Genomic DNA, 27496 nt, shown 5'->3' with positions numbered 1-27496 from the left:
GGAGTGTGACAACCAGCTTCTGAGAAACCCCGAATATGGGGGCGAGGCTGGGGCGAGGGTGGGCAGGGAGCATGTGGGAGGCCCCTGCTGCCCTCCCGGGCCGCACAGGTAGAAGAGGCCCGCTGCTGGGGGAGGCAAGTGCGAAGGCTGGGCGCAGAAGGCCCGTCACAGGAGCCCCAGCAGAAGGCAGATACCCCAGAGCCTTCGAGCCTGTTCCTTGCTCCCTCACAAAGGCCAAAAGGGCACCTGGGAGGAAACAGGCCCTTCGGGGAGGCGGGGTGGTGGGAGTGGGCCGGTATCCTGTGCCCCCAGGGCCATGAAGCAGCGTTTGCCCCAGAGCCCAATCAAGGCCCAGGGCGGATGTGCAGAGAGGGCTGGGGCCAGTCGTGGGGCGAGGGGGTGAGGCGCCCCTTCCTCTGGTGTCTCCAGGCCTGTGAAGGAAGGAAACGTGGGTGAAGCTGTGGAGAAGATGGCAGCTGAGGCAGGTCCCAGGCCCTGGGTGAGGAGAGGGAGCTGGGGCGGCTGAGGAAGGCAGGTCATCAGAAAGGCCTCCGTCCAAACTGAACCATCCGGCCCCCCAGCCATTCGACAAGGGGCAGGGATGGAGGAGACGGGAGGGAGGGGCGAATGACACAAGAAACCAAAGGATATTAGGAAGGAAATACTCAAACAGCCCGTGAGGGAAGGAACATGGAAGATAACGGAGACAGGGACTAGAGGAGGAGGGGCAAAGAAATGAGACAACAAACAGGCAGGCAGAGGTGACTCAGAGAAAGGAGGATGGTGCAGTGTCGGGACAGACACCTGGAAAAAGAGCAAGGGGGCATCCGCAAAAGGGCGGCAGAGCAGGCCAGGGTGGAACCAGGGCTGGACTTAGGGCTGGAGTCTAGTGGGGGCGAGCGAGACCCCCCAGCCCCTAGGGGGCGCTCTCATTCCTTTTTGGAAAGGAACAAAGAAAGCGAGAGAGAAATGCACGGAACACAGACCACAGTCACCAACCACTGTTGACCAAGCACATCCCGCGAGCTGCCCCCGGCCCTGACTCTGGGCTGGGGGGCGCTTCCCTCCGCGGACCCCTCCCCAAATAACAAACAATCGGCTCCAAAGACAACACGCTCGTTCCATGCAACTTACAGGGGCCCGGAGCAGGGGTCCGGGGATGGGGGCTTCGGCCGACAATGGACACGGGCCCTGGGCTGGGGGGCCCCCAGGGTGGGAGGAGTTAAGCAGCCAGGATTGGGGGGAAAGGGGGAAAAACAGAAAATGTGGGTATTGTTCTTGGGTTGTTTTTTTTTCAGGGGTTTGGTCCAAAGGAGATTAAACAACACAAAAGTAATGAAAGCTCACAGCTCTGTGGCCATGAGGTTGGCGGCTGGCGGGCAGTGGGGAGGAGGGGACCTGTTAGGTGAAATTCACAGGCAGTCCAGCATTCCAGCTGCCTCCACCTGAACCAAAGCTGCTCCCCAGAGCCCTGACACTCGGACTCCCCCCAGTCTGTTCTGTGTACTCTCCCCTGTCCCGTGGGTCTGCTGCCACATGAGGGAAATCACCTGGGGTCCAGGGCACCGGGACCTGATGTCCCCACTTCTCAGGACAACAGATATTCTAGGAGCCAGTGATTCTAGGACCCTCCAGTACCCTAAACCAGCCCCCTATTCCCCAAACCCTACTCCCCTAATTCTACTCCAACCTAAAGGAAAACCAGAAAAAGAGACACACAAGACACATGGACACTGACCAGACAAACGAGACCAGATATTGGGGAGGTTCTAGGGAGTGGACACAGACATATACAGACCTGGCTCTCTCTGGGGTCACAGTGTGAGTGTGTGTGCACACGTGCACGCGTGTGTGTGTGCGTGTGTGTATGTGTGAGAGAGAGCGAGAGAGAGAAAGTGAAAGAGAGACTTGGGTGATTGAAAAACAGCTGAGGAAGCTGCTGCAGATCCCTGCCTCCAGTGCCCAGAGTCAGGGGTGGGCATCCCTGAGGGTGGTGGGAAAGGGGGGTGGGGCAGTCCAAGTGAGGGCCCTGGCTGCCATGTGAAGGGGCTGGAGAGGTCACAGGACGGGAGCGGGACCCACCTGGGGCCCTCAGTAGGGCCGGTTGGCATCCTTAGGCCGCTTTAGCTGGACTTTGAGGCGCTTCATGCCAATCTGGAAACCGTTCATGGCCTGGATGGCAGCCTGGGCACTGGCCGGATTGTCGAAACTCACAAAGCCTGAGGTGAGAGGGGCATAAGGCCTGGCCCAGCGCCAACCCCCCCGCCCCCCCTGCCCTGCCCCACTGTCCTGTGCTTAGGCCGAGGCCTGCTCTTTGCTTTCCCGTCACCACCCTACTTCCTCCAGGTCTCCCAAATGCCCGGAAAACTGCCCAGCACACAGGAGGCTTTCGGTAAGTAGTTGTTGGTTGACAGGCTGAGTGAATGAGTCCAGTCCAGCCTCTCACACACCCTGGGACATTCCTTTCAGCATTCTTTGAGGGGCGGCAGCCCCTTCCTTGGCCTGGGTAGCTCAGAACCTGCCTTTTGAAACCTCCACTCCGGACCCTAAATGACTTCTGAAGCCCAGAGGACAAGCACGTCCCCTCTCTCCCCTGAAGCAGGCTTTCAAAGAGTGAGGGCAGCTAAACCCTGCTCCCTAAGCCTTCCTTTTGACAACTGAACTTCCCCAGTTCCCGAGCCTCTTCCAATCCTCACAGAGCATGGATCTGACCAGTTCTTAAGGAGAAAAGATGTGGTTTTCTGGAGGAAGAGATGGGCCTGGGCAGCAGCTGGTATGGGATGTCAGGAGTGTAAAAACTGGTCCTTTCAGACTCTTGGACAATCTGGATTTCAACTACTGGGTCCATTGCAACCATAAGTGCCTGCAAATGCATCAGATCTTGACCTCATCTGGAGTTTGGCCAAAATGTGCTATATTTTATCTTTTAGATCATCATATTCTTACCAAAACACTTGCTCTGATTGGTGGCCCGGTCAACAAAGACTTTGGCTGAGATGACGTGGCCAAAGGGGACAAACATCTGGAGGATCTCTGAGTCAGTGAACTCCTGGGGCAGGTGGTAGATGAAGATGTTGCAGCCATCAGGGCCTGGGTGGCAGTGGAGACAGAAGGAAGAGCTCAGTGACTGGGAGACAGAGTCAAGGTGCAGGGGGCCGGGGAAGGCAGCCCCCAACATGTGGGCCAGGGCGCCAGCCACCTCACCTGCCCCCCTCCCCCCAGTTTCATCCCCACACATGGGGCCAGAGCTGGCCTTGGAGCCCACGGCAAGGGCACCACAGCCCTGAAGGCTCTTGGCTGGGACTCCCCGCCCAGGCCGCACCTTCCCGTTGCTGCTGCTGCTGCTGCTGCTGCTGCTGCTGCTGCTGCTGCTGGGGGGGAGGCGGAGGCTGCTGGGCCACCAGGGCGGGAGGCTGTGGGAACGCGGGCGCCACCAGGCTGTAGGCTGCCGGGTAGGCTGCTGCGGGGGGAGGACAGAGAGAGCTAATGGGGTTCCTGAGAGGCCCCTGCCCCACCTGGCCCTCCCAGCCACCCCAGTCCCCCTCTCCCTCGCCCAGGCCGATGGAGTGGACAGGGCCGAGAGGTGTCAGAGGGGGAGCTGCCTCAGACCGTGCCCGTAAAGGCGTGTCCTCACAGGTATGGCCTGCTGGGAAGTCTGACGGGGTGGCTGGCAGACAGCACGAAGCCCAGGCCCAACTTCTGGGCCTCTTTTGCTCTTACCAACCCTTCCACCCAGGCTGGGGCCTGCGCTGGGGCTCCTCACCTGTATAGTGCTGCATCCCCGCGTAGGCCTGCTGCAGGGGGTCCACGGGGGCCGCGGGGCTCTGGGCTGGGGAGAGCAGCACTGACCGTGAGGGTGGGGCTGGGATGCTGCTGGGAGCCCCACCAGTGCCTCTTGGAGCAGAGGTCAGGCAGGTGGGGAGGAGAGCCTCATGGGAGAGCATGGGATGTGAAATGAGAGGGTGGAAATGCACAGAGCCGTAGGGAGAGGGGAGAGCCTGGCGTTAGCAAGACTTGAGTCTGTGACTGGCTGTGCAACCCTGGACGAACTCACTTTGCCTCTCTGTGCCTCAGCTTCCCTGGCTGAGACCAGGAAGGAACATCCCTGCCCAGGGTGACAGAGCAGGAAAAAGCGCCGTTATCACCCCACAGCCTGGAGAGGGAAGGTGTGTCATGCCTGCCGGCAGTGAGAGCGATAGCTGGGGCGGTTGCTGGGGAGAGGGGTGGGTAGGCAGAGAACCCCACCTGGGTAGGGGTGAACCCCGTTGGGATACAGAGCATCAGGGGCAGGCTGCCCAGTGGGCTGGGTGGGCACCGGGCTGTAGCCGTTGACGCCCAGGGCAGCAGGGATTGCAGAGACGGGCGTGGCAGCGATGGCAGGAGGGGTGCTGGTTCCTGGGGAAGAGAAAGCGGCAGAGACAGAACAGAGAAGCAGACACACACATACACACAAATGCAGAGAAGCAGTCAACAAGTCTGAGGGCAGAGGGGAGGAAGCAGGCTACTCTCTGACCCCTGAACCCCTCCCAGCCCCCATGGCTTCCCTGAGTGATGCCCTGTGCCCCCCTCCCCACGTGGTAGCTCCCCTGACCTGCCCCACTCACACCCAGCCCAGCCCTGCCTTACCTGAGGATGGGGTGATGGGGGTGGCGATGAGGCCATTGGCATTGATGGCGGCCATGTGCTGCATCTGCACGGCAGCCATGGTGGCCATGGGGCTGAGGTAGGCACTGTGAGCCGCTACCAGGGCCGCCTGCTGCTGCATCAGCTGGGGACAGGGGAAGAGAGGAGAGTGGGGCCAGCCCCCCTGCACCCTGGCCTGGCTCCCCTCCCAACCCTGGTCCTGGGCATTGGTGGTGGGGGCGGGGGGGGGGGCAGGACGCTGGAGAGCGTGGGGATGGGCCCGGCCCAGCACGGGGAGGAGGGGTTGGGGGGCGTGAGGGCAGGGCGGGGGGCGGCGGGCAGTGCTCACGGCCTGGGTGTAGGCGCTGTAGGCTCCGAACTGGAGGGCGATGGGGCTGAACATGCCCAGCTGGGTGGCCACCTGCTGCATTCGGCGGAGACCTCGCTCCTTCTCCGTGTCAGCAAACTTCACCACCAGGCTGGACGAGGCACCCTGGGCACCGGCCCCCCATGTGGTCAGAGGGACAGAGTCGGGGTCTTTCTTCCCCAGAGCCCTCACGACCTGGCCTCAGTTCCACCACGCGTGGCTTGGCCTCTTTGGGAGGGCAGCCATCATTGTGCCTATGTCAAAGCGGGGAGACTTTCATCCCATCCTCCCCCTGTGCCAGACTGTGCAAGAGACTAAAAAACGTAGAGGAATGTGCTGGGAAAGGGAAAGTGCTCCCAGAATGCAAAGGGCAGTCCTGGCTTCTCCATGAAGATTCTGAGCCGGAAATCCTCCCCAGGGTGGATGAAGCCACAGCAAACGTTTAACCTCAAGCTCGTCTTGCCTGGTAGCTACCCCACCCCCTTACCTCACCCCATGTTCCCACATCCCAGTCCTCACGGTGTGCTCAGGGATGCAGCCTCAAAGTTTCATACCAGCCTATGCCAAATAAAAACCAGCCTGGAACATTTGCAAGGACTGTTGTAGAATCCTAGGGTCTGGAACGCAGTTCTCTATCTGATGCTGCCTAGGTCCCTGCTAAGTGTTTGCCCAGCCTCTGCTGGAGAACCTCAAGTTATAGGAAGCTCACCTCCTTGGGAGCTAGCTAGTTCCTTCTGAGAGGCTTGTTCTGCTGGGGGAGCCCTCTGCGAGATCAGTCAGCTGACCCACTGCTAATGTGTGGGGCAGCAGGATGAATGTGCAGAGGGCACACGGGGCCTCTAAGCAAGTGTCCCGATGCCCAGCCAGTGAGGCGGGGTTGGGGGGAGGGGGGGATGCGATATGGGAAGGAAGGAGAAGAGGTGAGAGGTGACCAGGGCTGAGGACTGGAGGAGGCAGGAGAGGAGGGGCTGGGAGATGTTATTGGAAAGGGGAAGCTGTCCCTAAGAGGTTTGATTCTTCTGCCAGAAAATTCTTTTTGAATAATAGTCATTCAATAATAGGCAGTCCATTCTGGATAGTAAAGACCCTATCCAACACGGACTGCGCCCTCTGAGCCAGGGTCTGGCGTGGGCCCAGCCAGGCTGGAAGAGGCCTGAGGGCTGGGGCAACGGGACTTACCGGCAGGGTCCGGCTGCTGTGAAGGGTGTTGATGGCGGCCTGGGCCTCGGCGTGAGTCTGGAACTTCACGAAGGCGCAGCCTGGAGAGTTCAAGAGGGAGGAGGAAGGGGTGAGTGCCCACCCTTGAGGGCCCCGACAGTCCCCATAGCCCACGGAACCAGTGGGGGAGGGGCAGGAAGGCGGAATGCCCGGCGGGGAAGGGGTATCTGTGGGCTACCTTTGCTGGTGCCGTCTGGGCCCCGGAGCACAGTGCACTCGTCTATGGTCCCGAAAGGCTCGAACATCTTCCGGACGTCCTCATCTGTCTGCTGCTTCCCTAGCATCCCCACAAAGAGCTTCCGGTCTTCTGGCGGGTAGGGCACAGGAGGAGGGGCAGGTTCAGGGCCTCCAGGCTGCTTTCCCAGCCCTGCTCCAGCTTGGGACAGGCAGAGAGACCCCTCCCCTTCGCCTTCAGCTCTTCCCTGGAACTCCCCTCACCCCTGACCGATGGCTCTAGGGCGTGAAAGAAGGGATGGTTGGGGGATGGGCTGCAGATACATAGACTGTGCATACCAGTTCTGAAGGACTGACTTGCACTCCACTCTGGGCCTCAGTCTTGCCGTCTCTGCAATGGGCTGGATTACATCCCCTCTGGCCACCCTGACTCCTATGCCCATCTTGACTGGGAACCCTTCAGAATTCTCAGACTTTCTTCCTCAGAAAGCCTGCCCCTCAGCTACTCCAAGTCCTAGGCCTGCGGATTGAGGGAGAAGGATTGAGTCCCAAGGTACAGAACCTACCTCCTCGGCTCTCGCTGTCGGCTGGCTTGACCTGGATCGGCCTGTTCATCTAAAGGAAAGAAGAGAAAGCAACTTCTGGGGACCTCCTCTGACCACCCCAGGAGGCCTCCCCAGGCCAGGACCTGTGGAGAGGCTAGAGGGAGTAAGCCCCAGGCCCAGCCCTCTAAAGTGCTGATGGGAAGGGAGGGTTGGGGATTAATCTTGTTTAGGATTGGACCTGAGGGGATTAGAGGTAGTGGAAGGAGAGGATGTAGAGGAGGATGCTCCTGGGGCACGACTCTAAGCTCAGGTAGGGCCCCAGATGATTTGGCCGGGGAGAGGTGCTGCCCTCCTTAGGGGGAGAGTGGGGCTGCCCATAGGACCCGGGTCCTGAGTTAGAGCCCAACTAAGGGCTGTTCAGCAAAAGCTGCCTCAGTTCTACAAAGTAGGAGCAACAGAGGCCACCCCCTCAAGCAGCCCCAAAGAAGACTCTAGACTGAGGGAGACCCCACAGATGCCCCGACTTCCTTCTGACCCCTAGAGGTGTGTTTGCCTCTCTTTCTGCCCCCCTACACCCCTTGACCCCTGGGGGAAGGCACTCGGGCAGCACAAAGGGAGCAGATGCCCAGTCTCCGTGGCAACGGGAGAATGCGCGCCATGGCAACCGCCCACTCAGCCTGATTTATCCGTCCCCGTCGCCCAGGCGACCATGGTGACGTCATCACTTGTGCTGCTCCACACACCCGGAGAAGGAGTGGGGAGGGGGGGTGGGAACAGGGTATGCTGGGGGTGGAGGATTTGGTGGGGGCTGGGAGGTGGGTGAGGGGCCCAGGAGAGCTTCCTGATTCTGGAGGGAGGCGCTGAGCAGGCCCTGCAGGGGCCATACTGTCCAAGCTCCTGCCTTCCTCCTCCAGATCAAATCCTTGATGTCTCACCGCCAAGACAGCTCTAAAGGAGGAAATGCTGTCCTGTGCTCTTTCGCGATTCTCCGGGTACCCGGAAGTCCTCCTGAGCTCTACCCTCTCCCTACTCCTGCAGCATCTCCCTTTGTTCAGCCTCCAGTGGAAATGCAGACAGTTCCCCACTCCATGTTCCTGTCTGGTAAGAGGACTTGGGAATGACTCCCGCAGGTTGATTTCCTTAACCAGTGTGGGGAGCATCTTAGGAACTGGAGAGGGAGGAAAGGACTCAGTATCTCACATCTGAAAATATTTTGCTGTTGAAGGCTTTGACCGCTGGGGCCACACCTGGCCACCCCACTCATCTGATGGTGGGGCAGCCTTAGTTCTAGTGACCAAAAAAATAAGTAAACAGAAGAAAACATTCATCCAAATTCTGAGGGTGGGGCCAAAGTTACCCTCAGGAAAGGCACTGGACTTCGAGGACTGGCTCTGCCACTCACTGGCTGGGTGACCTTGGACAAGTCATTTCTCTCCTCTAGGCCTCAGCTTCCTCATCTGTAAAATGGGCTGGATCAGGCGATCTAGAGTCAGGTTCCCCTCAGCTCTAGTATTCTAGCCTTGAGGTCTTGTGTGTCAGCACTTAACACAGAGAAGTGCAGAAATGATAGTTGCCCCTGCCCCTTCTCACACTGCACCCTGTTCCCAGGTGTCACGCCATGCTAGTCAGTCTGGCTGGACTCTGCAGGTGAGGTATTTCCAGCCCGGATCAAATCTAGGCCCCGCCTCAACCACTACTTCCTCCCTGTCCACCCCTCCCCCCCAATCTCTGGATCTGAGAGCAGCTGGGGGTGGGGGTGGGGGTGGTGGAGGGGGAACAGTCACACAAATCCTCCGGCCAATCTGCCCCAGCTTTATCCTCCACCAATCTGGGATTATCCCATCGGAGGTTCAATCTCCTCAGGAGCGCGTGTGAGTTTGTGTGTGTGAGTTTGTGTGTGTGTAGCAAGGGGTGGGGGCCAGACACTCAGGACTCTTGGTCCTTCACTCCCCTTCTCTCCCGTTCTCCAGTCAAAGCCATCAGGAAGTCCTCTTACAGGCAGGTCAGCAGCCAGCCCCCCAGCTCCCACTACAGGAGAGGTAGGATTGGAGTCACAGCTTCGAGGAATTCTTATGCTCGGCACTAACCCCTTCCCAACAGGCCCCTGGGGATTTGTTGCTCTAGCTGGGGATGGGGAACCTGGGATCCAGGGAGAAAGGATGGTGTTCCCTCCCTGCAAGGCTCCCAGGCACAAAAATAGCATATCAATAAGTATCCACAGCTGACATGGATTCGCACAAACACACACACAAGTGCGCAGACCACAGCACAGACCACGTTGACGGAAGGCTCTCCCCACTCCCTCACAGACAGACTCCTCCCTCAGTGGCCCCCAGTGCCCCGTTCCCAGCCTCTCCTCCTTGGCCTGGCACTTCCTGTGGGAAGCTCGGCCTTTGTTAGCTCAGCTCGGGCACACCTGCCTCCTCCCCTGAGTCCAGCTGGGCCCTGTTTACCGGGCAACCTGGCGCCGGGCGCCTCTCTTCCCTAGCTACCACCCGTCAGGTGATAAGCCCTCCCCAGGGCCTCCCAAAGAAGAAGGGGCTATTTATACTCCTACCAAGTATCCCTGAGGCCCCTACCAACATGGTCACTTGTAAGTAAGTCCCTCTCACCAATAGCTAAGACTCCACTTCCAAGAAGAGCTCCCCATGCCCACAGATCTAATTTTCCTGAGGGCACAGGCCTGATGCCCTGCCACTCCCGACTCCAGACTTGCGCCCGGTGTCCCAGACCACACACAGGTCCTCTCCATGGAGCCAGAATCCACCTGCCCAACGGCAAGATGACGGGGAGGACCCATGTCCCCAGAGTGGGATTTTGGCCCAAGTAGAGGGGGAAGCGCAGGCCAGACAGGGGTCCTTCCCACCACCACCTCCAGGAGGTCACACCCTGCTCCTAGGAAGAATCCAGGGACCTGTGACAGAGCCTCTCCTGGGAACTCTTAGGGGAGAGAGAAGGAAATGCGGTTCCATGGCCATAGGCCCAGCTCCCATTCTTTCTCTCTGCAGCCTGAAGCGTCACTCAAATATGGTGGCATCTTCCGGATTCTGAGCTGACAAAGATGGGGAGAAAGGAGAGCGGGTAAATGCCCCCATTAGAGAAAGAACCTGCAGTCTGAGGGCACGGAGATTAGACAGTAGGAGGAACTTCCCAACACAGTTGTGCAAGAGCTGGCACGCTGGACACACACACACACACACACACACACACACACACACACACACTCAATGACTGTCTGAGGGGAAACACTGCTGCCAGAAAGGCAGGTGGCTGAGGAAAGATCTGGGGGCACAAAGGGTCAGGCAGAGCTTGGTTATAGACATCTGCTCCCCCAAACCCCCAGCACGGGGGGCCCCTTGGAGGATAGAACCCCTCATTTCCTACTAAAGCCTCTGTCAGGTGCCTCTGGATTCTGTCCCCTGGGGCAAGGGCCAAAGTGGAGGACTCAACCTCACCTGGGAGCTTGGGGCAAGGCTCGACAATTATTAACTGGGGCTCCCTTCTCACTCGCCTCCCACCCTGGGTCTTATTACCTCAGGAAGAGGAGGCAGCGCCTTTCCACACCCAGGGCGTAGCCCTGCCTGAGCCACACAGGCAGCTGGAGGGGGACAGAGCCAGGGCAGAAGCCCCCAGCTGGCACAGATGGCCCTGGGGCTCCTGTGCACCCGGCGCCGTCTCTCTCACCCATGTCCCCACTCCAGTACGCCTGCTTTCTACCTTCTCCCTTGTCCCTCTCTGGTTTCCGCAGGGGCTCTGAGAGATAGGAGACAACAGAAAAAGACAGAGAAACGGCAATGGAAATGAAAACTGCTGATTTGTGGGGGGCCTCCCCAGAGGAAAGAGAGAGGAGAGTTGTGAGGTCATGTGATGGGAACAGGGCTTCATGTGCCCAAACACACACACACACACACACACACACACACACACACACACACACATGCTGCTTAGAGCCCGAGCCTGCTCACACATACACAGGTCCTTAACTCTGTGGGCGATGGCTGTTCTGGGCTACCTTGCCCCCGACTGGATAAGATAGTGGGGTGAAGGTGGGGAGCTGGCAGCAGATCTGCTTTCCTATAGTGGTATTTAGGGTTGAGGGCCACAGAGGGTCACAGAGCCATGGAGGGGGTGAAGTTGGGAGTGGTGGAGACAGTTCTAATTTTCCTAGATCCCCCCCGCCGCCCTTCCCATCTGTTTTGTCTATTTCTCTCCCAGGAAGAGCTAGAGGATCGGGCTCCATCTCCATTCCCACACGAGGGAAGGAGAAGATGTGACAGGTGTGTCTCCAGCACTCAGACTGTGTTTAGCAAATGTTGGCTGGAGGGAAGGGTGGAGTTAGCTCTCAAGAGGTACTTTCCAGGGAAGACAACAGAAGCCGATAGATACAGAAAGGGAACGGCACATCCTTTCCCCACAGGATGGGTAACTGGGGGGCAGTCTGAGATTCTTTATTCCTGTCCGTGCCAGCCCAGGCCTGGGATGAGCTGCAAGGCTGCCTGGGAAGAAGACAAAGAGCTCTGACCTTGCAGGAGGGAGGCCACGTCAGAGGCACCCCCTGCCTCCCTGGGCACACTTGGTGGGGTCAGGCCTGATCTTCCACACTGATGGCTGCCCCTGCCCTTGTCTGCTGCCTGCAGCCCCCCTCCACAGGGCTTACTCCCAGCCCAGGCCCACCAGGCCCTGACCACCCTGATTCCCTGTGGCACTGTTCCCGCGGCTTTTCCTGGGAGACGCGAGGTGAGCCTGTTCGACCTCAGAAGTCAGCACAGAGATGCCAGGCGGGCAGGCACCAGCTGCCCATCTCGGGCCGCAGGCACCCCTCCCCCATTTCACAGGCAGATTTCCTCCCCAGAGCCAGAAAGAGTGCCTGAGTGCCTCCTGCTCACTCGGCCCTGCACTTGGTGTCCAAAGTCTTCTCCCCATGCCTCCCAACCAGCTAAGTCCCTCCTCTAAGTGCTGCCCCAGGGGCAGGTTGGGAAGTGGGGAAAGGGCTACCTCTGCTCTTTGCAAGGGTTATATCTACTCTGCTCATCGCTGTTTTCCTTCTCTCTTGGTGAGAAGAAATGCGTGCATCTTCAGCAAGGAGGCGGGGTGCTACAAGGAGGCAGGGGCTTCCCGGTGATGAGAGGAGGTGGAAAATACACTCAGTGTCTTGGGAAGGTGGTGCCCCTTCTAAGGCCCTTCTCAGCCCCCTGGCCTTGAAAAGGCCGGGACTCACCCCTGGAAGCGTCTTCTGTTCGTGCAGGGCGCTCTGGGCCTTCAGGGCTGAATCGCGGGCACAGTATGTCAGGAAGGCACATCCTGAGGAGGGGCAGGGGCAGAGAGACCGGGTCGGGGGTAAGTCCCCGGTCTCCCCTCCCTAAAAGGCCCCCTACCCCCCACGAAACTGAGGACTGGGAAGCTTGTCCCTTCTTGCCACCTTCTGCCTGCTGGGGTGGGGAGGTGTCTGAGAGGGGGTGCACATTCGTCCCTGGAGTCTCTGGGCTGATGAGCACAGGGCAGAGACCCCGAGACCAGGAGGCTTACATGGTGGGGTGATGGAAGAGGGAGAACGCCTGGGCTGTGGGAGCTGGGGCTTTGTGTGGGGGGAGGAGAAGGGGCATGTGATCTCCAGACAAGTACGTGTGGTGTGGTTTTCTCTCTTCCTTAGCTGGTCTCCTTTCCCCTTTCTCCTTTGCCTCCACCTCCCTCCATCTTGGTCATCATCAGCCCTCTCCTCTCCCATTTTCTCTATTTCCTCCTCTCTCTCCAGCTCCATGGGAGGCAGGTGGAGGGTGGAGAGCTGACTAGAGAAGGAAAGGGAAGAGTGGGGAGCCGGAGTCCCTGGGCCGGTGGAGGGGGAGGCAGCGTGGCCCCTCTGACTCCCAGTGTCTGGGGCTCTCCAAGGCCTGACCCCAGGCCTGACCCTGCTTAGCTGCACAGCCCTTTGGCCTGAGGCACATCCTCTTTCACCCCCAGCTCCCTTAACTTTCGAGTCCCTACGCTTCCCAGATCTTTACCAATCTGTGTCCTACACTGTTTCCCAGGTCCCCCTCTTTAGTTCTGGGGCTGCCCTGCCCACTCCACGAACATCCACTCTTTCCAGGTTGAGCACCTGACCCTGTGTCCCGACCCCCATCCCAATAGTATCTGAGGCTACTAAGACTCTCAGTCTTGTGCGTGCTGCCCCCCTCCACACACACACCGCTGCCCAGCTCCTTATCTTTCAAACCAGCTCTCTCGTTCCTCCATCCTTCCTTGAGTTCATCCACATCATCCCCCTCAACTTTGGGGTCCACATCTCTGCAGCCACCTGGACAACTCTTCCCCCAGAGAGGCTCTCCTTGGTCCTCCACCTGAGGTCCCCTGGTCACCCTAGCTGAGTTCTCTTCTAGCTCCTCCATCCACACTCCCCAGCCCATGAACTCTTTTCCTTCCAGATCAGCCTTCTCCAGCCACTCCATCCCTCCAGCCTGGCTTCCCCACCTCCTCCCAGCCTCCCAACCTTCCAGCCCACTCCCTGAAGCCTCTCCAGCCTGGCCTGACCCCTCACCCTTGTGCAGCCCGGTGTACTTGTCCTTGATGACAGTCAGCTCGAAGATCCGACCAAACTGTTCGAAGATGGGTTTCAGGTCCTTTTCCTCCAGATGCCTCGGTATCTGCCCCACAAACAGCTTGATGGCATCCGGTTCCTTCATTGGGGCGGCCCAGGAGAAGGGGCCGAGGGGAGCAGGGAGAGGCCCGAAGGCCAGGGGGAGCTGCCCAGCAAGGAGGCAAGTGGCTGGGGCTGGCTTTCCCTTTGGCCTCAACCACAGTGCTGAGCGGAGGGGCCGCTCTTCACACAAAGGAGGCCCAGGGAGTTGAGGGCTCGGGGTCAGGGGTCTAGGCAGACACTGTCATGCCACCAGGGGGCATAGCCCAAGCAAACGATCTCCCTCCCAGAGATCTGGCAGATATCCCAGGATGGGGGGCAGTGTGGCCAAGACCTGGAGGGTTAGGGTGGTAGCAGGGGCGCTGGGAACTAGGGGTTGAGATTAGAGCTGGAGGTGGAGGAAAGGGCCTGAGGAGGGTGATGGGGTTGCAGGCTGAGGGGTTAGGGTCCTGGTATGGTTGCCAGCAGCGTTGGGGGGGGCACTCCTGATGTGGGGCAGGTGGAGCTCTCGTTGGCTTCCCTGGGAGGACACCTCCCCTGTGGCTGATCCTTCTGCTGGGTCCGAAGATCCCTGATGCCAGATGCTTGATCTCTGATGGCGGCAGGGCGCCGGGGGTCCCTTTGGCCCTGCCGCCTCCCTTCAGGTCCTCCCCTCAGCCCCCCTCCCACCCCCACCCCGGTCCCCGGGCCTGGGCTGCTGCTGGCTGCTCCCGCCGCTGGGGCTGCCTGCTTTCCCGGTCACCTGGGTCCCGGAGCTCTGCTCTCCGGCCGCGCTCTCCTCAACAAAAACCTCCCCCCTCCACACCCCCCTCCCCACTCCCACCTCCTTTCCCCTGACATCAGTGATGTCAGTCTCAGGGGTGGAAGACAAATTCTCTACCCTGGAGAGGGACGCACAATCCAGACAAGAGCCACGCCCTCTTCCTATCTCCTTCCTCCCTGACTCCCTTCCCACCCCCAGAAGAGCAGCTGGTCCTGTTGATAATAACCCTTCCCCCATCTTACTCCCTAATCACGAGTTGGGCAAGGCACTAAGATGGAGAATTTATAGAGGAGCCCTAAGGTGGGGTCCATTGTTCCGGGGGCTGGAGCTGTCCCCGGTGCTGGAAGAGAAGACCCAGGAGAGGGGAGCAGGGGGGAGGAAGAGAGAGGAGCTGGCATCTGGGGAGACTGAGAGTGGGGAGCCAAGGGAAGAAAACAGGGAAAAGAAGATGGCATAGAGATGGCTGGGCAGATTAGGGGCGGGTGGGGAGAAGGGTGTAGCTGGGGAGGGAAGCAGGTCGCAGAGCCTGGGGGAAAGGGCAGAAGGGACCCAGAGAGAAAGATGGAAAGGGGCCTGTGGAAGAGAGAGCAGGGTGAGATGAGTGCAGAGAGGGAACTGTGTTTTCCAGAAAGGGAACCAAGAAAAACTCGATCTTGCTGGCATTTGCCGACGCCCCCTTCTCGCCCTCTGGGGCGTTTGTGTGTATAAGTGCGTGGGCAGGGAGGCAGCAGTGGTGACAGCGGGAGCTCGCACTTGGAAGCTGTTTGAAGACCAGGACACTGTTTAATTCAGCTTTTACTGTTCACAGTGTCCAGCACAGTGTCTTGTTCACACGTAGTAGGAGCTTAACAAATATTTCTCGAATAAGTAGTCAATGCCAAGAACCTCTGATGAGAGTAGATTCCTGATTCCTTCAATGGGCAGAATCACAGCTGGCAAGTTCCCCTTTAGGGCAGAGGAAACCCCCAAATTCCTTCCTTCTGCTTCTCCCCTCCCCCCCCCACCCCAGTTATGTTCCCTGACTGGGACTCTCTAATTGAGTCAGGTAACAAAGAGGGATGAGGGAAGCATATTTGGGGGCCATTACTCCCCTAAACAGTTAAACTTCTACAGATGATCAGTTTGCCCTGTGATGTCGAGGGAGCTTGGCCCCTCTGTACACTGGGCTCACTCACAGCTCCCTCTCAATGCAGGGAGTGTCTGCTGGCATCAAACCTCTTGGACGGGGCAGCCCTTGCCTGCCATCAGGTGCTCACCGACCTGGGCTCACAGCTTTTGTGGAACTCCTTGCCTCCTGTCACCCCTTCTTCACCCCAGAATGGGGCTGATGTCTCCACAGTGGTGCTGGTGTCTCTGAAATCTGTCCCGCCTGAATCCCAGCAGCCCTGCCTCAGCTCTCTGGACAGGCAGGCTTTTCTTCTGGAAGGGAATTAATAGTACTATCACTTAGATGGCTCTTACGGTGTTGGTCCGTGTCATAGGCATTGTTTAAGTGCTTTAGATTTACTAACTTGTTTAACCCTCAGCACCACCCTATGATGTAGGTTCTATTGTTATCTTCGAGTAAAGATGAGGAAACTGAGGCACAGAGAGATTAAATGACTTGCTGAAGGTCACACACTGGAAAGAGGTATAGCTGAGAGTGGAGCCCGGACAGTGTGGTTCCAAGTCCATGCGTTTAACTTCCCTGTCAAATCTCCTCTTGGGAATGGGGGGAGTGGTTGAGCCTAGCCTTTCTTCCTCTTGTGTCTTCATCTGAGCCCTGGGTGAGAGCTATCCTTCCTTCTACTGCTTGATTCTCCATTCACCACCATCCATCCTTCCCTAGCATCATTTCTGTGGCCTGAAGCCACATTCTGACAGGTATGTATGTTTGAGTGTGAGTGTGAGTGTGTGTGTGTGTGTGTGTGTGTGTGTGTGTATGTGTAGACGTGATTACACTTCATGGTACGATGTCCAGGTGCTCCCAATAGGGTCCTCTCAAATGGGTGGGTAGGGGGAGATGGGAGAGGGCCCAGTGCAGGGTGGTCAGAATATGCGATGGCAGTGCCAGGGAGTCAAGAGTGTAAATACATCTGGAAAGTAACTTTCCACCCATCTCCCCACCCCCACTGCTCCTTCCCTTGCCTCCTAATCTGATCTTGGTATTTATGGAGATGCTAAACAGATCACGCCCTCTGAGGATGGAGCCTAGGAAGACCCCATGGCCCTGTTGATCTCATTACTCTGTGTCTTGTCAGCAGATCTGCCGCCCTGCTGCTCATTCAGGCTTGGGGCTGATCATATTAATTGAAATATTAAACATTCACAAAAATGAATTATAATGAACTCCCCTCACTCCTCCTCCCAGTCAGCAATTGAGGAGACAGCTGCAGGCAGCAAAACGCCTCCAATCCTTCGTTTAGTTTGTGGTCCCCAGACGGAAGGCTTCAGTCTGAGAGGAGAGGTGGGGTTTAGGAGAGAAGATGTGGGAGCTCTCTTCAGGCCCTCCTTGCTGGGCGACTGTGGGCACCTCTCTGTTGTCCTTCAGGCTGTAGGGGAGGGAAGCCCTGTGGGGTGAAGACTGGGGGGAAAAATGACCCAGAGGCGCATACCAGGGAATTGCTCTCCAGGAGGAGGTGAGGCTTCCAACTAGGTTCCTCCAAGGTACTTTCTCTGCCCACCATCCCCAAGCTCACCCTCTTTCTTATTCTCTGCACTCAACGTTAAGATGCCCTACATTAAAAGATTATTGACTTTATAAAGAGAGAGCTCACTCCTGGTTTTAGATTCTTAGGAAACGAGACATGCTAAATAATTGGGGTACTTTTCAGAAAGGTCAAAATGTAGTGATGGTATGTGTGGGCAGAATGGCTAGTCATCAAATACTTGCTGGCCTCACTAATTGAAAACAGAGTGAAGACTTCTGTAGCAGAATCTGTGAGAGTGTACAAAGAATTGATTATATAATCTTCCTTCCCTCGAGTGGCTTCTACCTCAAGTGGAGAGGTAAGAAAGGCCAACACAATTTACAATAGTGAGAACTGAGGTGCTGTTAAAAAAAGAAAAGTAGCCTCTCTCATTTACACATATGTGTATTTGGGGTTTGGGCCATGGGATGTGGTCAGTCAAGAAAGGCTTGACTGATTCTCAAAGCACAAGAAGATCATAGTTTAGCAGAAGGAAGACGTTAATTATTTTATGCATGGGGGTGGGGGATGGAGGGAGTTGTGCATGTATATGCCTGTGTGTGTGTGTGTGTGTGTGTGTGTGTGTGTGTGTATGTGTGTGTAGATTTGACAGTCCAGACCAGCACCATTTACTGTAATGCAAGCTGTATATATAATTTAAAAATTTCTAGTAGCCACATTAAAAAAGTGAAAAGAAAAAGTGAAATGACTTTTAATAATATATTTTATTTAACCAGTATATTCAATGTATTATTCAACAAGTTTATATGATATATCCAAAATATTCAACATGTAATCAATGTAAGGATTATTAGAGATATTTACATTTTAAAATACCAAGTCTTCAAAATCCAGTGAGTGATTTATACTTACAGCTCATCTGACACTTTCAGCAAATTTCAAGCGCTTAATAGCCACAGGTGGCTCGTGGTGACCACATTGGATGGTGCAACTTAGAGGTTCCAACACTAGCTTCTCTGGGGGGTGGAGGGGTGGGAAAAGACAGGTCTTAGCCAACAGGAACTATCACGTCTGATTAACCTCTGCTCCTGCCTAAAAAAATCACTTCTGACAGATGGCAGCTTATCTACCTCTCACTATAACTCTCGCTCCTAAAAAACAATCAAAATGATTACTACCCAGATGGGGTTTCTGAGAAGAGGTTTGTAGCCCACTATTTAATTTACCTCTTGAGGTGTTTTTCCTGGCTTGGGAACTGCCAACATTTTCCCTTCTTTTCCTCAGTCTTTTTTTTTTTGGCCATGTTGTGCGGCTTGAGGGATCTTACTTCCCTGACCAGGGATTGAACCCAGCCCCAGCAGTGAAAGCACGGAGTGCTAATCACTGGACCGCCGGCGAATTCCCTCCTCAGTCTTTTCTGAGAGGCAGATGGCAGAGAGACCGCCTCCCAGGCCATGGCCTAATGCTGGGCTTGTTAAGCTCTTTCCTTGCTCCTTGGGCAGTTTTCTCAAATCTGGAAAGACTGCCTCCTTTTGGGCTCTTCTCTGCCTCTCACAAGGTCTCTGCTGCTCATGATCTCCGAGGGGGTGTAGAAATTCAGCACTTGCGTGTATTGTCAGACAGCCTCCTGCCCTTTCTAGGTGCTATTTTCAGCTCTCTGGCTTTCTGTCTCACGTTCTCTTCTTAATTAGATAGCAGAAGAACACATCTTGAAGACCAACTGCCTTTCCCCTCCCCTACTCCATTGGGAGTGGGAAACATGATTTAGAATTTATAAGGAGCAGTTAATCTACACAAGAAAGTCAGTCCAAGAGGGGAAACTTCTGGCAGCATGTCCCCAGGTCCTTTCCAGCATTTTTAGTCTGAGAACATTCCTTCCTTTGTAGAACTCGGTTCATTCCATCCTATGGGGGTGCTTTCATGTTGTGTTAAGAATCCAAGACTTCAGGGTCAAGTGTCTGCACTTGAAGGATGGAAGGGTTTGGCTCCCGGGCCGGTGGAAAGGGAAGAAGCCTAGATTTTCCTTCCCTACTACTAGGCTTTAAATGAGAGAGTCAGGAACCAGATTCTGGGAGACTCTGACTTAGGAATCCCTTTTCCAGTTATGCTCTAGAGCTAAAGAAAAAACTATTTGAGGTTGGGTGGGGTCAAGGAGGGCTCATTTTCATATGCAGTCAAGATGGGAATTCAGTCCCCAAATCTGGGGAAGGGGATCCTTTTGACACCTTCTAGAGCTTACTCCTCGGCTTCAGAGTGGCCCCCTTATTGCTTCTTTCAGCCCCGCCCCCTTCTGGAGAGGGCGGGGCCAGGCCAGGGGCGGGTCCTCACCAGCCGCGCCTCCCGTCGTCTTGACGACCGCGACAAGATGGCGACCCTGCCGGGCGGGATTCAAGGGCTGTACCCCGAGGCGCTGAGCCCCGAGCAGCTGGAGAAGCTGCGCGGCTTCAAGGTGGGTGCGGCCCCCGACCTCCGCCTCCATTAGACTGCAGCTCCCCATGGGTAAGGGCCCCAGAGAAAAGGGACGTGGAGCCTGTTCCCAGATAAAGGGGCGGAAGGCTCGGTGGGTGGGGACACACCCGGCGGACCCTAGGCTTCTGGAGCCCTGAACAGAGCCCGACAGGCTCCTGAAAGTCCAGAAAAAAACTTAAACAGGGATGGGCCAGAGAAATGGACCGAAATGACTGCCGGATACTTTAACTTAGATACAAACAAGAACTTCCCAACGGTAGAGACCCGACCTTAGTTAAGGCCCCTAAGCCTGAGCCGGAGGCAGCTTTGAAGATGTTGATCTGTAAGAAGACAGATGGCTTCAATGTTCAAACGTCCTGGGAAGAGACCCGGGTTAAGTGCGCACGTTGTTTCCCCAAGCCCCCCACACCTCCAGGGCTTGAACCCTGAAATCTTTCTCCTCATGAAGCATGACCTTTTTCTCTTGCCCTCCAGATTCAGACTCGGATTACTAATGAAAAGTACCTAAGGACCCACAAAGAAGTGGAGTTGCTCATAAGTGGTTTCTTCAGGTAGGTGGTTTTCAGACTGGCCTTGAGCAAATAGTGGAAATCTCGTTGGGGATAGATGAGTGTGAGTGACCTCTTCTTTCTTTAAACACTACTTGTTGCTTCCTTTAGGGTCTGAAGTTTAGAAAATATCCTGGGATTGAATATTTTCTAGCGCCGGGGTCTGTGGCACCCAGGGTTTTCTTGTTATCTCTAGAGGTTTCCTTCAGTTACCTCAAAATTCTCAAAAATATTAATATGCATTCACTTTAGCTCTAAGGATAAATACATACCTTCCAACACTTGGAAGAGGGAATTTGGCATTGAGAAACTCAGCAGGCAGCCATTGGGTGTAGAACCCTATTCTCTATCAGAGGCCTTTAACAAGGTCACTAGAACTTGAAAAAAATTCAGACGTCTGGCCTTTCTCTACCTGAGAACATTGGTGTGGAAAGACTCCCAAGTGTTGGAAGCCACTCCCTTGTAAGTCATGGGGAAAAGAAAACCATTTTCCACCATGTCTTGGAGCACCTTTTTCCTTCCCCCACACTGCCTTTCAGCATGGCATTTGCTTGAATGAAAATGTTCCTAATAGGATGAAAAGCAAAGAACTGAGGGAAAAAAAAAATCATGGAGCATCAATGGATGAAAACAATAGAGCTATGTCGAATACTGTTTGGCTACAAACAGATAGGCACGATTTAAATAATAATGGCTTCCATTTCCAGGCACTGCTGTTGGTTTCCTACATTAGCAGTTATCACATTGTATAATTGCATTTTCTTTCTCTCCCTGGACCAAAGCTCTAAGCTGGTGGAGCCATGTGTGTGTCCCCAGGGCCCACAGTGTATGACATTTTGGTACATTTTTGCTGATCCTCCTAGCAAGTCTACAAAGATAGTTTATTATCACTTCCATTTTACAGGTGAAATACCTTCCCCAGATTGCTGAACCAGGATCCAAACCCCTGGTTTTTCCACTGTGTTGCACTGTAAGCACACAGGAGCTGGGGAGCCAGACGTAGGGCTCTCCTTTGTCTTTTTAAAAGTAGGCCTGGAGGGGTGTCTTTTTTCCATGCTTCATTGTTCTTCAAAGTGGCAGCCGATTCTCAGAGGGCAGATAGGGGAAGGGGAAAGGGAAAATGGAAACCTGTCTGTGAGGTTTGGTTTTTTGGGGCCAGGCTTAAAGCTTGGGCAAAAGATAGTTTAGGGATCCTCTGTCAGTGTCAGCCCTGGAGATCAGGCCATCACTTTCTGTACCTTTTCTTCTAAAGGGAGATAAAGGATGACATCTTTCCTATCCTGGGGAGCTTGCAATCCAAGTTAAGAATGATTCCAGCAGCGAGATTGGGGATAGATGCTAAAACCTGAATTAACTCACCATTTGCAATGTTCACAAACAAAAGGATTAGAACCCTTGGGGGTGGTGAATAAAGAGGGTGTTGTTTTAGTCACATGGCAGGGGTGGCCCTGCTTCTCTGCCCAGGAACAGTTTCCAGGAGGAGCTGGGTGTCTGCAAGGACAGCTCTAGGCATCTTCCCTTTCCTTCCTTATCATCCCCCTCCCTGGGCCAGGTAGGCCATCAGGCTTCTCCTTTTGCTATCCTGGAAGCTCCTCTCCTGAAATCCTCCTGGCCCCTTTTAGGCCTTTCTCTTTCTGAGGGGGAGGGGAGAGGGGAGAGGAAGTGTTTGAACTTCGAGGGTTTGCTTTTGGTTTTCTTTTTGGTGTGATTGTTATTTCCTTTGGATAATACCAGAGTGAACCAGAATCAGCCCCTCGTCTGCATTGGATGCTTCAGATGGTCCTTCCTGTGAGAAAAGAGGAAGGGAGAAGAGGGGACAGAATCCTGGGCAGCATGCCTGTCCTCACCTGTCTGCAGGTCTCTGCCGTACACTCACTGCAAGCCATGAGAAGCCCCACTCTGTTTTTGTTGGGAGGCAAGCTCACCACTTGGGTTTTGCAGATCCTAATGATTTATGGCCATTCAGCTACAACTCTCCAGCCTATACTCATATATACAGTATATGGAACTCTTAATGCCTTGAATTTTAGAACTGAAAAATGTTAGAAATAGGGATCTAACTTATTTTAGGCATCCAGAGATCTCAGGTTTTAGGCTGGAGATATGATAACAAAGTGTGAAATTGTAGACAGGCTTTATTAGGTGTTTTTGTAAACAGCCAGGCAGATGAATCTTCCCAAACCATAGCACAGATCATATCATTCCTTGGCTGGAAAAATCTTCAGTGGATCCACAATATTGCCTTTTTTTTAAAAAAAACATTCTATTGAAACATAAAGTACAGACAAGTGGCATATCCTAAACTGGATGAACTTTCACAAGCTGAGAACACACATGATACTAGCGTCCAGATCAAGAACTAGAACCTGACTAGCACCTCAGACCCTTTGTGGCCCCTTTCAGTCACTTCCTCCAAAAAGTTAGCCAGTATCCTGACTTCTAATCACACAGATTCATTTTGCCTTTTTGTGTACTTTATACAAATGGAATTCCACAATATGTGCTCTTTTGTGCCTGGCTTCTTTTGCTCAGCAGTATCTTTTTTTTTTTTTGCGGTATGCGAGCCTCTCACTGTTGTGGCCTCTCCTGTTGCGGAGCACAGGCTCCGGACGTGCAGGCTTAGCGGCCATGGCTCATGGGCCCAACCGCTCCGCAGCACGTGGGATCTTCCCGGACCGGGGCCCGAACCTGCGTCCCCTGCATCAGCAGGTGGACTCTCAACCACTGCGCCACCAGGGAAGCCCCAGCAGTATCTTAGATCCTCCATTCTCATTGCTGTGTAGTATTCCACTGTGTGACTCTACCACGCTTTGTTTATCCATTCCCATTGTCTCTTTTTTCTTCTTTTTTTTTTTAAATTTTATTTTTATTTATTTTTGGCTGCATTGGGTCTTTGTTGCTGCAGGCGGGCTTTCTCCAGTTGCGGCGAGCGGGGGCTACTCTTCATTGCGGTGGCGCATGGGCTTAGTTGCTCCGTGGCATGTGGGACCTTCCCGGACCAGGGCTTGAACCCATGTCCCCTGCACTGGCAGGCGGACTCTCAACCGCTGTGCTACCAGGGAAGCCCGTCTCTCTCTTTTTTTAAAATATAAATATGTTTATTTATTTTTGGCCGCGTTGGGTCTTCATTGCGGTGCGTGGGCTTCTCATTGCGGTGGCTTGTCTTGTTGCGGAGCACGGGCTCTAGGCCCATGGGCTTCAGTAGTTGTGGCACTCGGGCTCAGTAATTGTGGCTCGCAGGCTCTAGAGCGCAGGCTCAGTAGTTGTGGCACATGGGCTTAGTTGCTCCGTGGCATGTGAGATCTTCCCAGACCAGGGCTCGAACCCATGTTCCCTGCATTGGCAGGCAGATTCTTAACCACCGCGCCACCAGGGAAGTCCCCCCATTGTCTCTCTCTTTTTTAAAAAATTTATTTATTTATTTATTTTTGGCTGCGATGGGTTTTCCTTGCTGCGCATGGGCTTTCTCTTGTTGCGGTGCATGGGCTTCTCATTGCGGTGGCTTCTCTTGTTGCGGAACACGGGCTCTAGGCGCGCAGGCCTCCGTAGTTGTGGCACACTGGCTCAGTAGCTGTGGCTCGCGGGCTCTAGAGCGCAGGCTCAGTAGTTGTGGCGCACAGGCTTAGTTGCTCCACGGCATGTAGGATCTTCCCGGACCAGGGCTCAAACCCGTGTCCCCTGCATTGGCTGGCGGATTCTTATCCACTGTGCCACCAGGGAAGTCCCCCCACCATTGTCTCTTGAACTGAGTATGAATGTCTCTCCCTGGTCTTCAAGGCCCTCCATACTAGGGCCTCCTTCGCTTCCCACTACTCCCTGCACGTGCCCCCACTCCAGCCAGACTGGACCTCTCTGATCATTCCACCGCCCTCTGCAGGGGCAGTGACACTCCCTGAGTGCTCTTCTAGACCCTGGGGAAACAAAGGTGGATATGACCCAGTTCCTACCCTCTGGAGTTCACTGTCAATAGGACATGGGCAGTTCCCTTTAATTTTTGGGCCTTTATTCCTGCTGCTCCTTGGTCTGGAAGGCTCTTGTCCCTCAGCCCTCGTCCCATGTGTGCCTCAAGGGCGCTCTCAGACGCCAGCTGCTCTGTGAGGATTTGGGGGTCTTGCCGTAAGGAATCACTCTCTCTCCTATGATCTCCCAGCACACTATTTCGTAACCTCCCGTAGCACTACCTGGAGGTTACTTGGCCTTTTGGACATTTGGGAACTTACCCATTTCCTTTCACTTGACAGTAATTCCTTTGAGGTGGGGCTATATTTTATCTTTTTAAAATCAATCCCCCATATCTTATATAGTGACTTACACAGAATTTGTGCTCAACAGTTCTCAAATTGAATTGAAGGAGAAGAGGGGAAGCAAAATTCCTGAAGCTTGGGAGGCAGGGGCCTCCTGGGCAGGGACAGCCTTCCATGCTGGTGGGGCAGGGCAGCCACGGCCACAAGCCCATGTTGTAGAGCACTGGCCTTGGAACCACAAGACCTGGGCTTCCTCTCCTTTATTTACTTGCTTTATGAACTTGGGCAAATGGTCAACCTTTTGAAAGCTTGCTTTCTTCATATGTAAAATGGGCACAGTCATTGCTGTTTCACAGAGTGTAGAGTGAGATAACGTTTATGAACGAGCTTTATGAGCTATAAAAGTCGGTGGGCTATAAGGCAGTTTCAGCTTCCCAGTGGCACCGGCGCCCTGGGTTTTGTCCCAGTGTCCACTGTATGCAGGGCCAACAACCATCTCAAGTCCGTCCTCTCAGCGTGGTTTACTGTGCCCTCCCCCCCACCCGTGGCAATTCCTGGTTACACTTCCTTGGAAGGTTGTGGGTTGCACATCTGTCCCACCACACCTGAGTCCCTCGAGGAGGAGGCAGCGAGCTCTTCAACTTGCCGCCTGGCCTGGGCCTGGTCTCTGGTTCTGTGAAATGTTTGTGGAGTGAATGACAAGCTTCACTTGGCTGCAGCACTTGCTGTCTCGTGAGGTGAGCATTCCCTAGGCTTCTTGCCATTTAGAATGTCTTGCTCCTGGCCTCAGATCCTGACTAGAAGGAAAATCACGGAGGAAAGGGTCCTTGGCAGGAGTCCTCTGGCTTTCCGCCTGCCAGGACAGGTGTGTCTCGGGTCATCTGCCCCGACAGTGCAGGACCTGCTTTACCTCCTCCCCTTATCCCTTGATGTTTTCCAGAGAAATGCTTTTGAAAAGACCAGACAACATTCAAGAATTTGCTGCAGGTGAGTAAGGCAGCGTCCATTTTGGGCGTTTGATAAACGAGCACCAGGAGTGTTACTGTGAATTTAGACTCGGACAAGCCCAGGATTCTCCCTGCAGAGTCTGGGGTGCTTCTTTATCCAGTGTCTCCCAAGGGAGCTTTTTTCAAAAGGCTCTTTCCTCAATGTCATTTCCTCAAAATGAGGACAGATAAGAAACGAGGCAGAACTTCCTCGTGGTAAAGATTGTTAAGAATTTTGAGATTCCCTAAGGAACAGACTGGCAGCTCTTTCCCTGGGAATCTTAAAGCAGGGTTCTCAACCCTGGTTGCACATTAAAATAATCTGGGGAATTTTAAAAAAATACTGATGTCCGGGCCCACCCCCAGAGGTTTTTATTTAATTAGTCTGGGGTGGGGCCGGGCATCCACAGTTTTAAAGGCTCCCCAGGTGATTCTAATGGGCTCCGCTGCCCTGAGATGGCTTGAGGTCAATGGTGTTTAAAGGGAAGGGGCTGGGCTCGATGATTTCTTGGGTCCTTTTAGCCCTGGGATTACAGCCTCAAACCGTTTCTGACTGAATCTAAGTATGTCTTTGCTGTCACAGCAGATGCTGCCTCTGATTCACGTTATGCTGGGTATATAAAAATCCTCTTCTGTCGTCATCCTGCAAGAGCCTGGCTCTCCTCTGAGAGGATATTCTCAGAGAGGGCGTGATGTCTCAGAGACAGGAGCCAGCAGGCCGAGCTGAGACAAGAATAACACTTGGTATTTATTTGGGCCCCAAGATGGGCCTGGAGCAGAAAGCCAGAAACTCCCTCAGCCCTCTCATGGCTCCCTGTGCGTCAGCAAGCTGACAGGCCAGCGGCAGGGCAGTGTGGAGGGGACAGGGGCCGCCCTGTCAGCCCTTGCTGGGAACGCTGGAGCTGGAGGCTCAGAACTTCTGGGGGGGGGGGGCGCGGGGGCGGGGAAGACAGTGACCTTGGGATTTGCTGTGGCATCTCATATTACCTTGTAAAGCAGGACCACCAGTAACAGTCCTGCTAAGACAGAGCCTTCCTGGCTTTTTAGCAGAGTGAGCTGTCTCTCGCCTAGTCTTTTTCCCTTGGGTTTAGATGATTTCTTCTTTTTAATTCTTATCCCAGACTATTTCACGGATCCAAGACTTCCCAACAAGATTCACATGCAGCTAATTAAGGAGAAGAAAGCGGCTTAATTAGCAAAATCATGATGCTCAGCTGTTGAGAGAGAACAGAAAGCATCCAGCCTCGGGGTGGGTGTTAACCTCACTTACAGTCAGAGGCTTCTTTACTCCTGTGAAAATAAGCACTGGTTCCTCGGCCCAGGGTGTGAAAGAAACCAAACAGAGACGCTGCAGAGAAGTTCCGTGCAAGTGTTTCATTTTCCTGACACTACTTTAGGGAAGGTGAAGAGAGGCCCAGGGTTTGTCTGGCATGTCCGTGGCAGGGAGAGACATCCGTCTTCTTAATCTAGTGACATGGATCAAGAGAATGGAAGTTGAGTAGTTCTGGAGGAAAGAGAGAGCCAGGGAAATGGGGTGGGATCCGTTAGTGTCAAGAGCCTGCTCTCAGGCTGCAGAATTCCTGTGTGCTTCTGCAGGTGGCCTTTTCCTTGTGTCTTTGGTGGCGGGAGTAGAAGGGCTTTCCCACTGCTCTGGAAAGGGTGGGGGCAGTTTCCCTCGTTGCATTTGGATTGGGCGCTTTCCTGCCCCCTTCATCGTCAAACCAGGCTACGCCGTGAGGGCCATCACACATTTTTCAGGCAGGATTTCTGAAATGATTTTGAAGGTTGGGAGTTTTAAATGTGAGGTGGGAAAAAGCCACACTCCTGATTTAGCAGCACCATTTCTGTTCTGCAGGGTCATCTGGAAGCGAGAGAGCCCTGTTGCCATCAGTGTGGGTTTCCGGGCTGTGTCTGCTGTTGCAAAGGCTTTTAAAGATGCTCATTAAAAACAGACCTCCCTGTTCTCTCTGCTTTATTTCACTTAGAAGGAAGAAGACATCCTTCACGGGAGGCTGCTCTGCCCCCACTCTGACCGGGTAGGTAGTAGGCCTGTTTCTCTGTTCGTGGCAGAGGCCTCTGAGCTAGGTCAGTGGGTGTTTCCACATGTGCCTCAACCCCGTGTACTCCCTGCCCCTTCAGGCCACTCACTCCCAGAGCCAAGACCGGACAAAAGAGCAGGGATGGGGAATCCTGAGAGGAACACAGCTGGTTGTGGTTGTACTCAAGCAGAGTCCACGCTTCCAAGGTGGCTTTTGTTTTTTATCTTACCTCCGGGGTTACTGTACAAAGTGTACAGGT

At 54.6% G+C, this 27496-nt stretch overlaps 2 protein-coding genes across 6 annotated transcripts; one reads left to right on the top strand and one right to left on the bottom strand.

The window, feature by feature from the left end:
* Window positions 1–336: 336 nt before the first annotated feature.
* On the bottom strand, window positions 337–14309 carry LOC117312777 (CUGBP Elav-like family member 3). The gene is made up of 13 exons (XM_033859265.2): window positions 13460–14309; window positions 12146–12228; window positions 6949–6997; window positions 6387–6515; window positions 6170–6249; window positions 4973–5116; window positions 4627–4768; window positions 4246–4395; window positions 3764–3829; window positions 3323–3460; window positions 2947–3090; window positions 2083–2219; window positions 337–431 (listed from the first exon to the last, which is right to left on the bottom strand). The coding sequence occupies exons 1-12, from the start codon at window positions 13602–13604 to the stop codon at window positions 2092–2094; spliced, it is 1398 nt and encodes a 465-aa protein (XP_033715156.1). The 5' UTR covers window positions 13605–14309; the 3' UTR covers window positions 337–431; window positions 2083–2091.
* Window positions 7751–27162, top strand: RIIAD1 (regulatory subunit of type II PKA R-subunit domain containing 1). 5 transcript variants are annotated; one of them, XM_073807729.1, is made up of 7 exons: window positions 7751–8028; window positions 19230–19400; window positions 19895–19971; window positions 25153–25199; window positions 25782–25812; window positions 26320–26447; window positions 27054–27162. In XM_073807729.1, exons 1-6 carry the CDS (start codon window positions 7888–7890, stop codon window positions 26369–26371), a joined length of 519 nt encoding a protein of 172 aa, XP_073663830.1. In that variant the 5' UTR covers window positions 7751–7887; the 3' UTR covers window positions 26372–26447; window positions 27054–27162. The 5 variants fall into 5 exon arrangements, with proteins under 5 accessions (XP_073663830.1, XP_033715148.2, XP_073663823.1 ...); XM_073807734.1 differs by having other exon boundaries at window positions 7752–8028; window positions 25785–25812; XM_033859257.2 differs by lacking the exon at window positions 27054–27162 and having other exon boundaries at window positions 25785–25942; window positions 26320–26448.
* Window positions 27163–27496: the final 334 nt, after the last annotated feature.

Source organism: Tursiops truncatus, chromosome 1 (assembly GCF_011762595.2).
Source record: "Tursiops truncatus isolate mTurTru1 chromosome 1, mTurTru1.mat.Y, whole genome shotgun sequence".
Taxonomy (NCBI): Eukaryota; Metazoa; Chordata; class Mammalia; order Artiodactyla; family Delphinidae; genus Tursiops; species Tursiops truncatus.
Note: the sequence above shows the minus strand (reverse complement) of the source record. Positions and strands in the feature narration are given on the sequence as shown.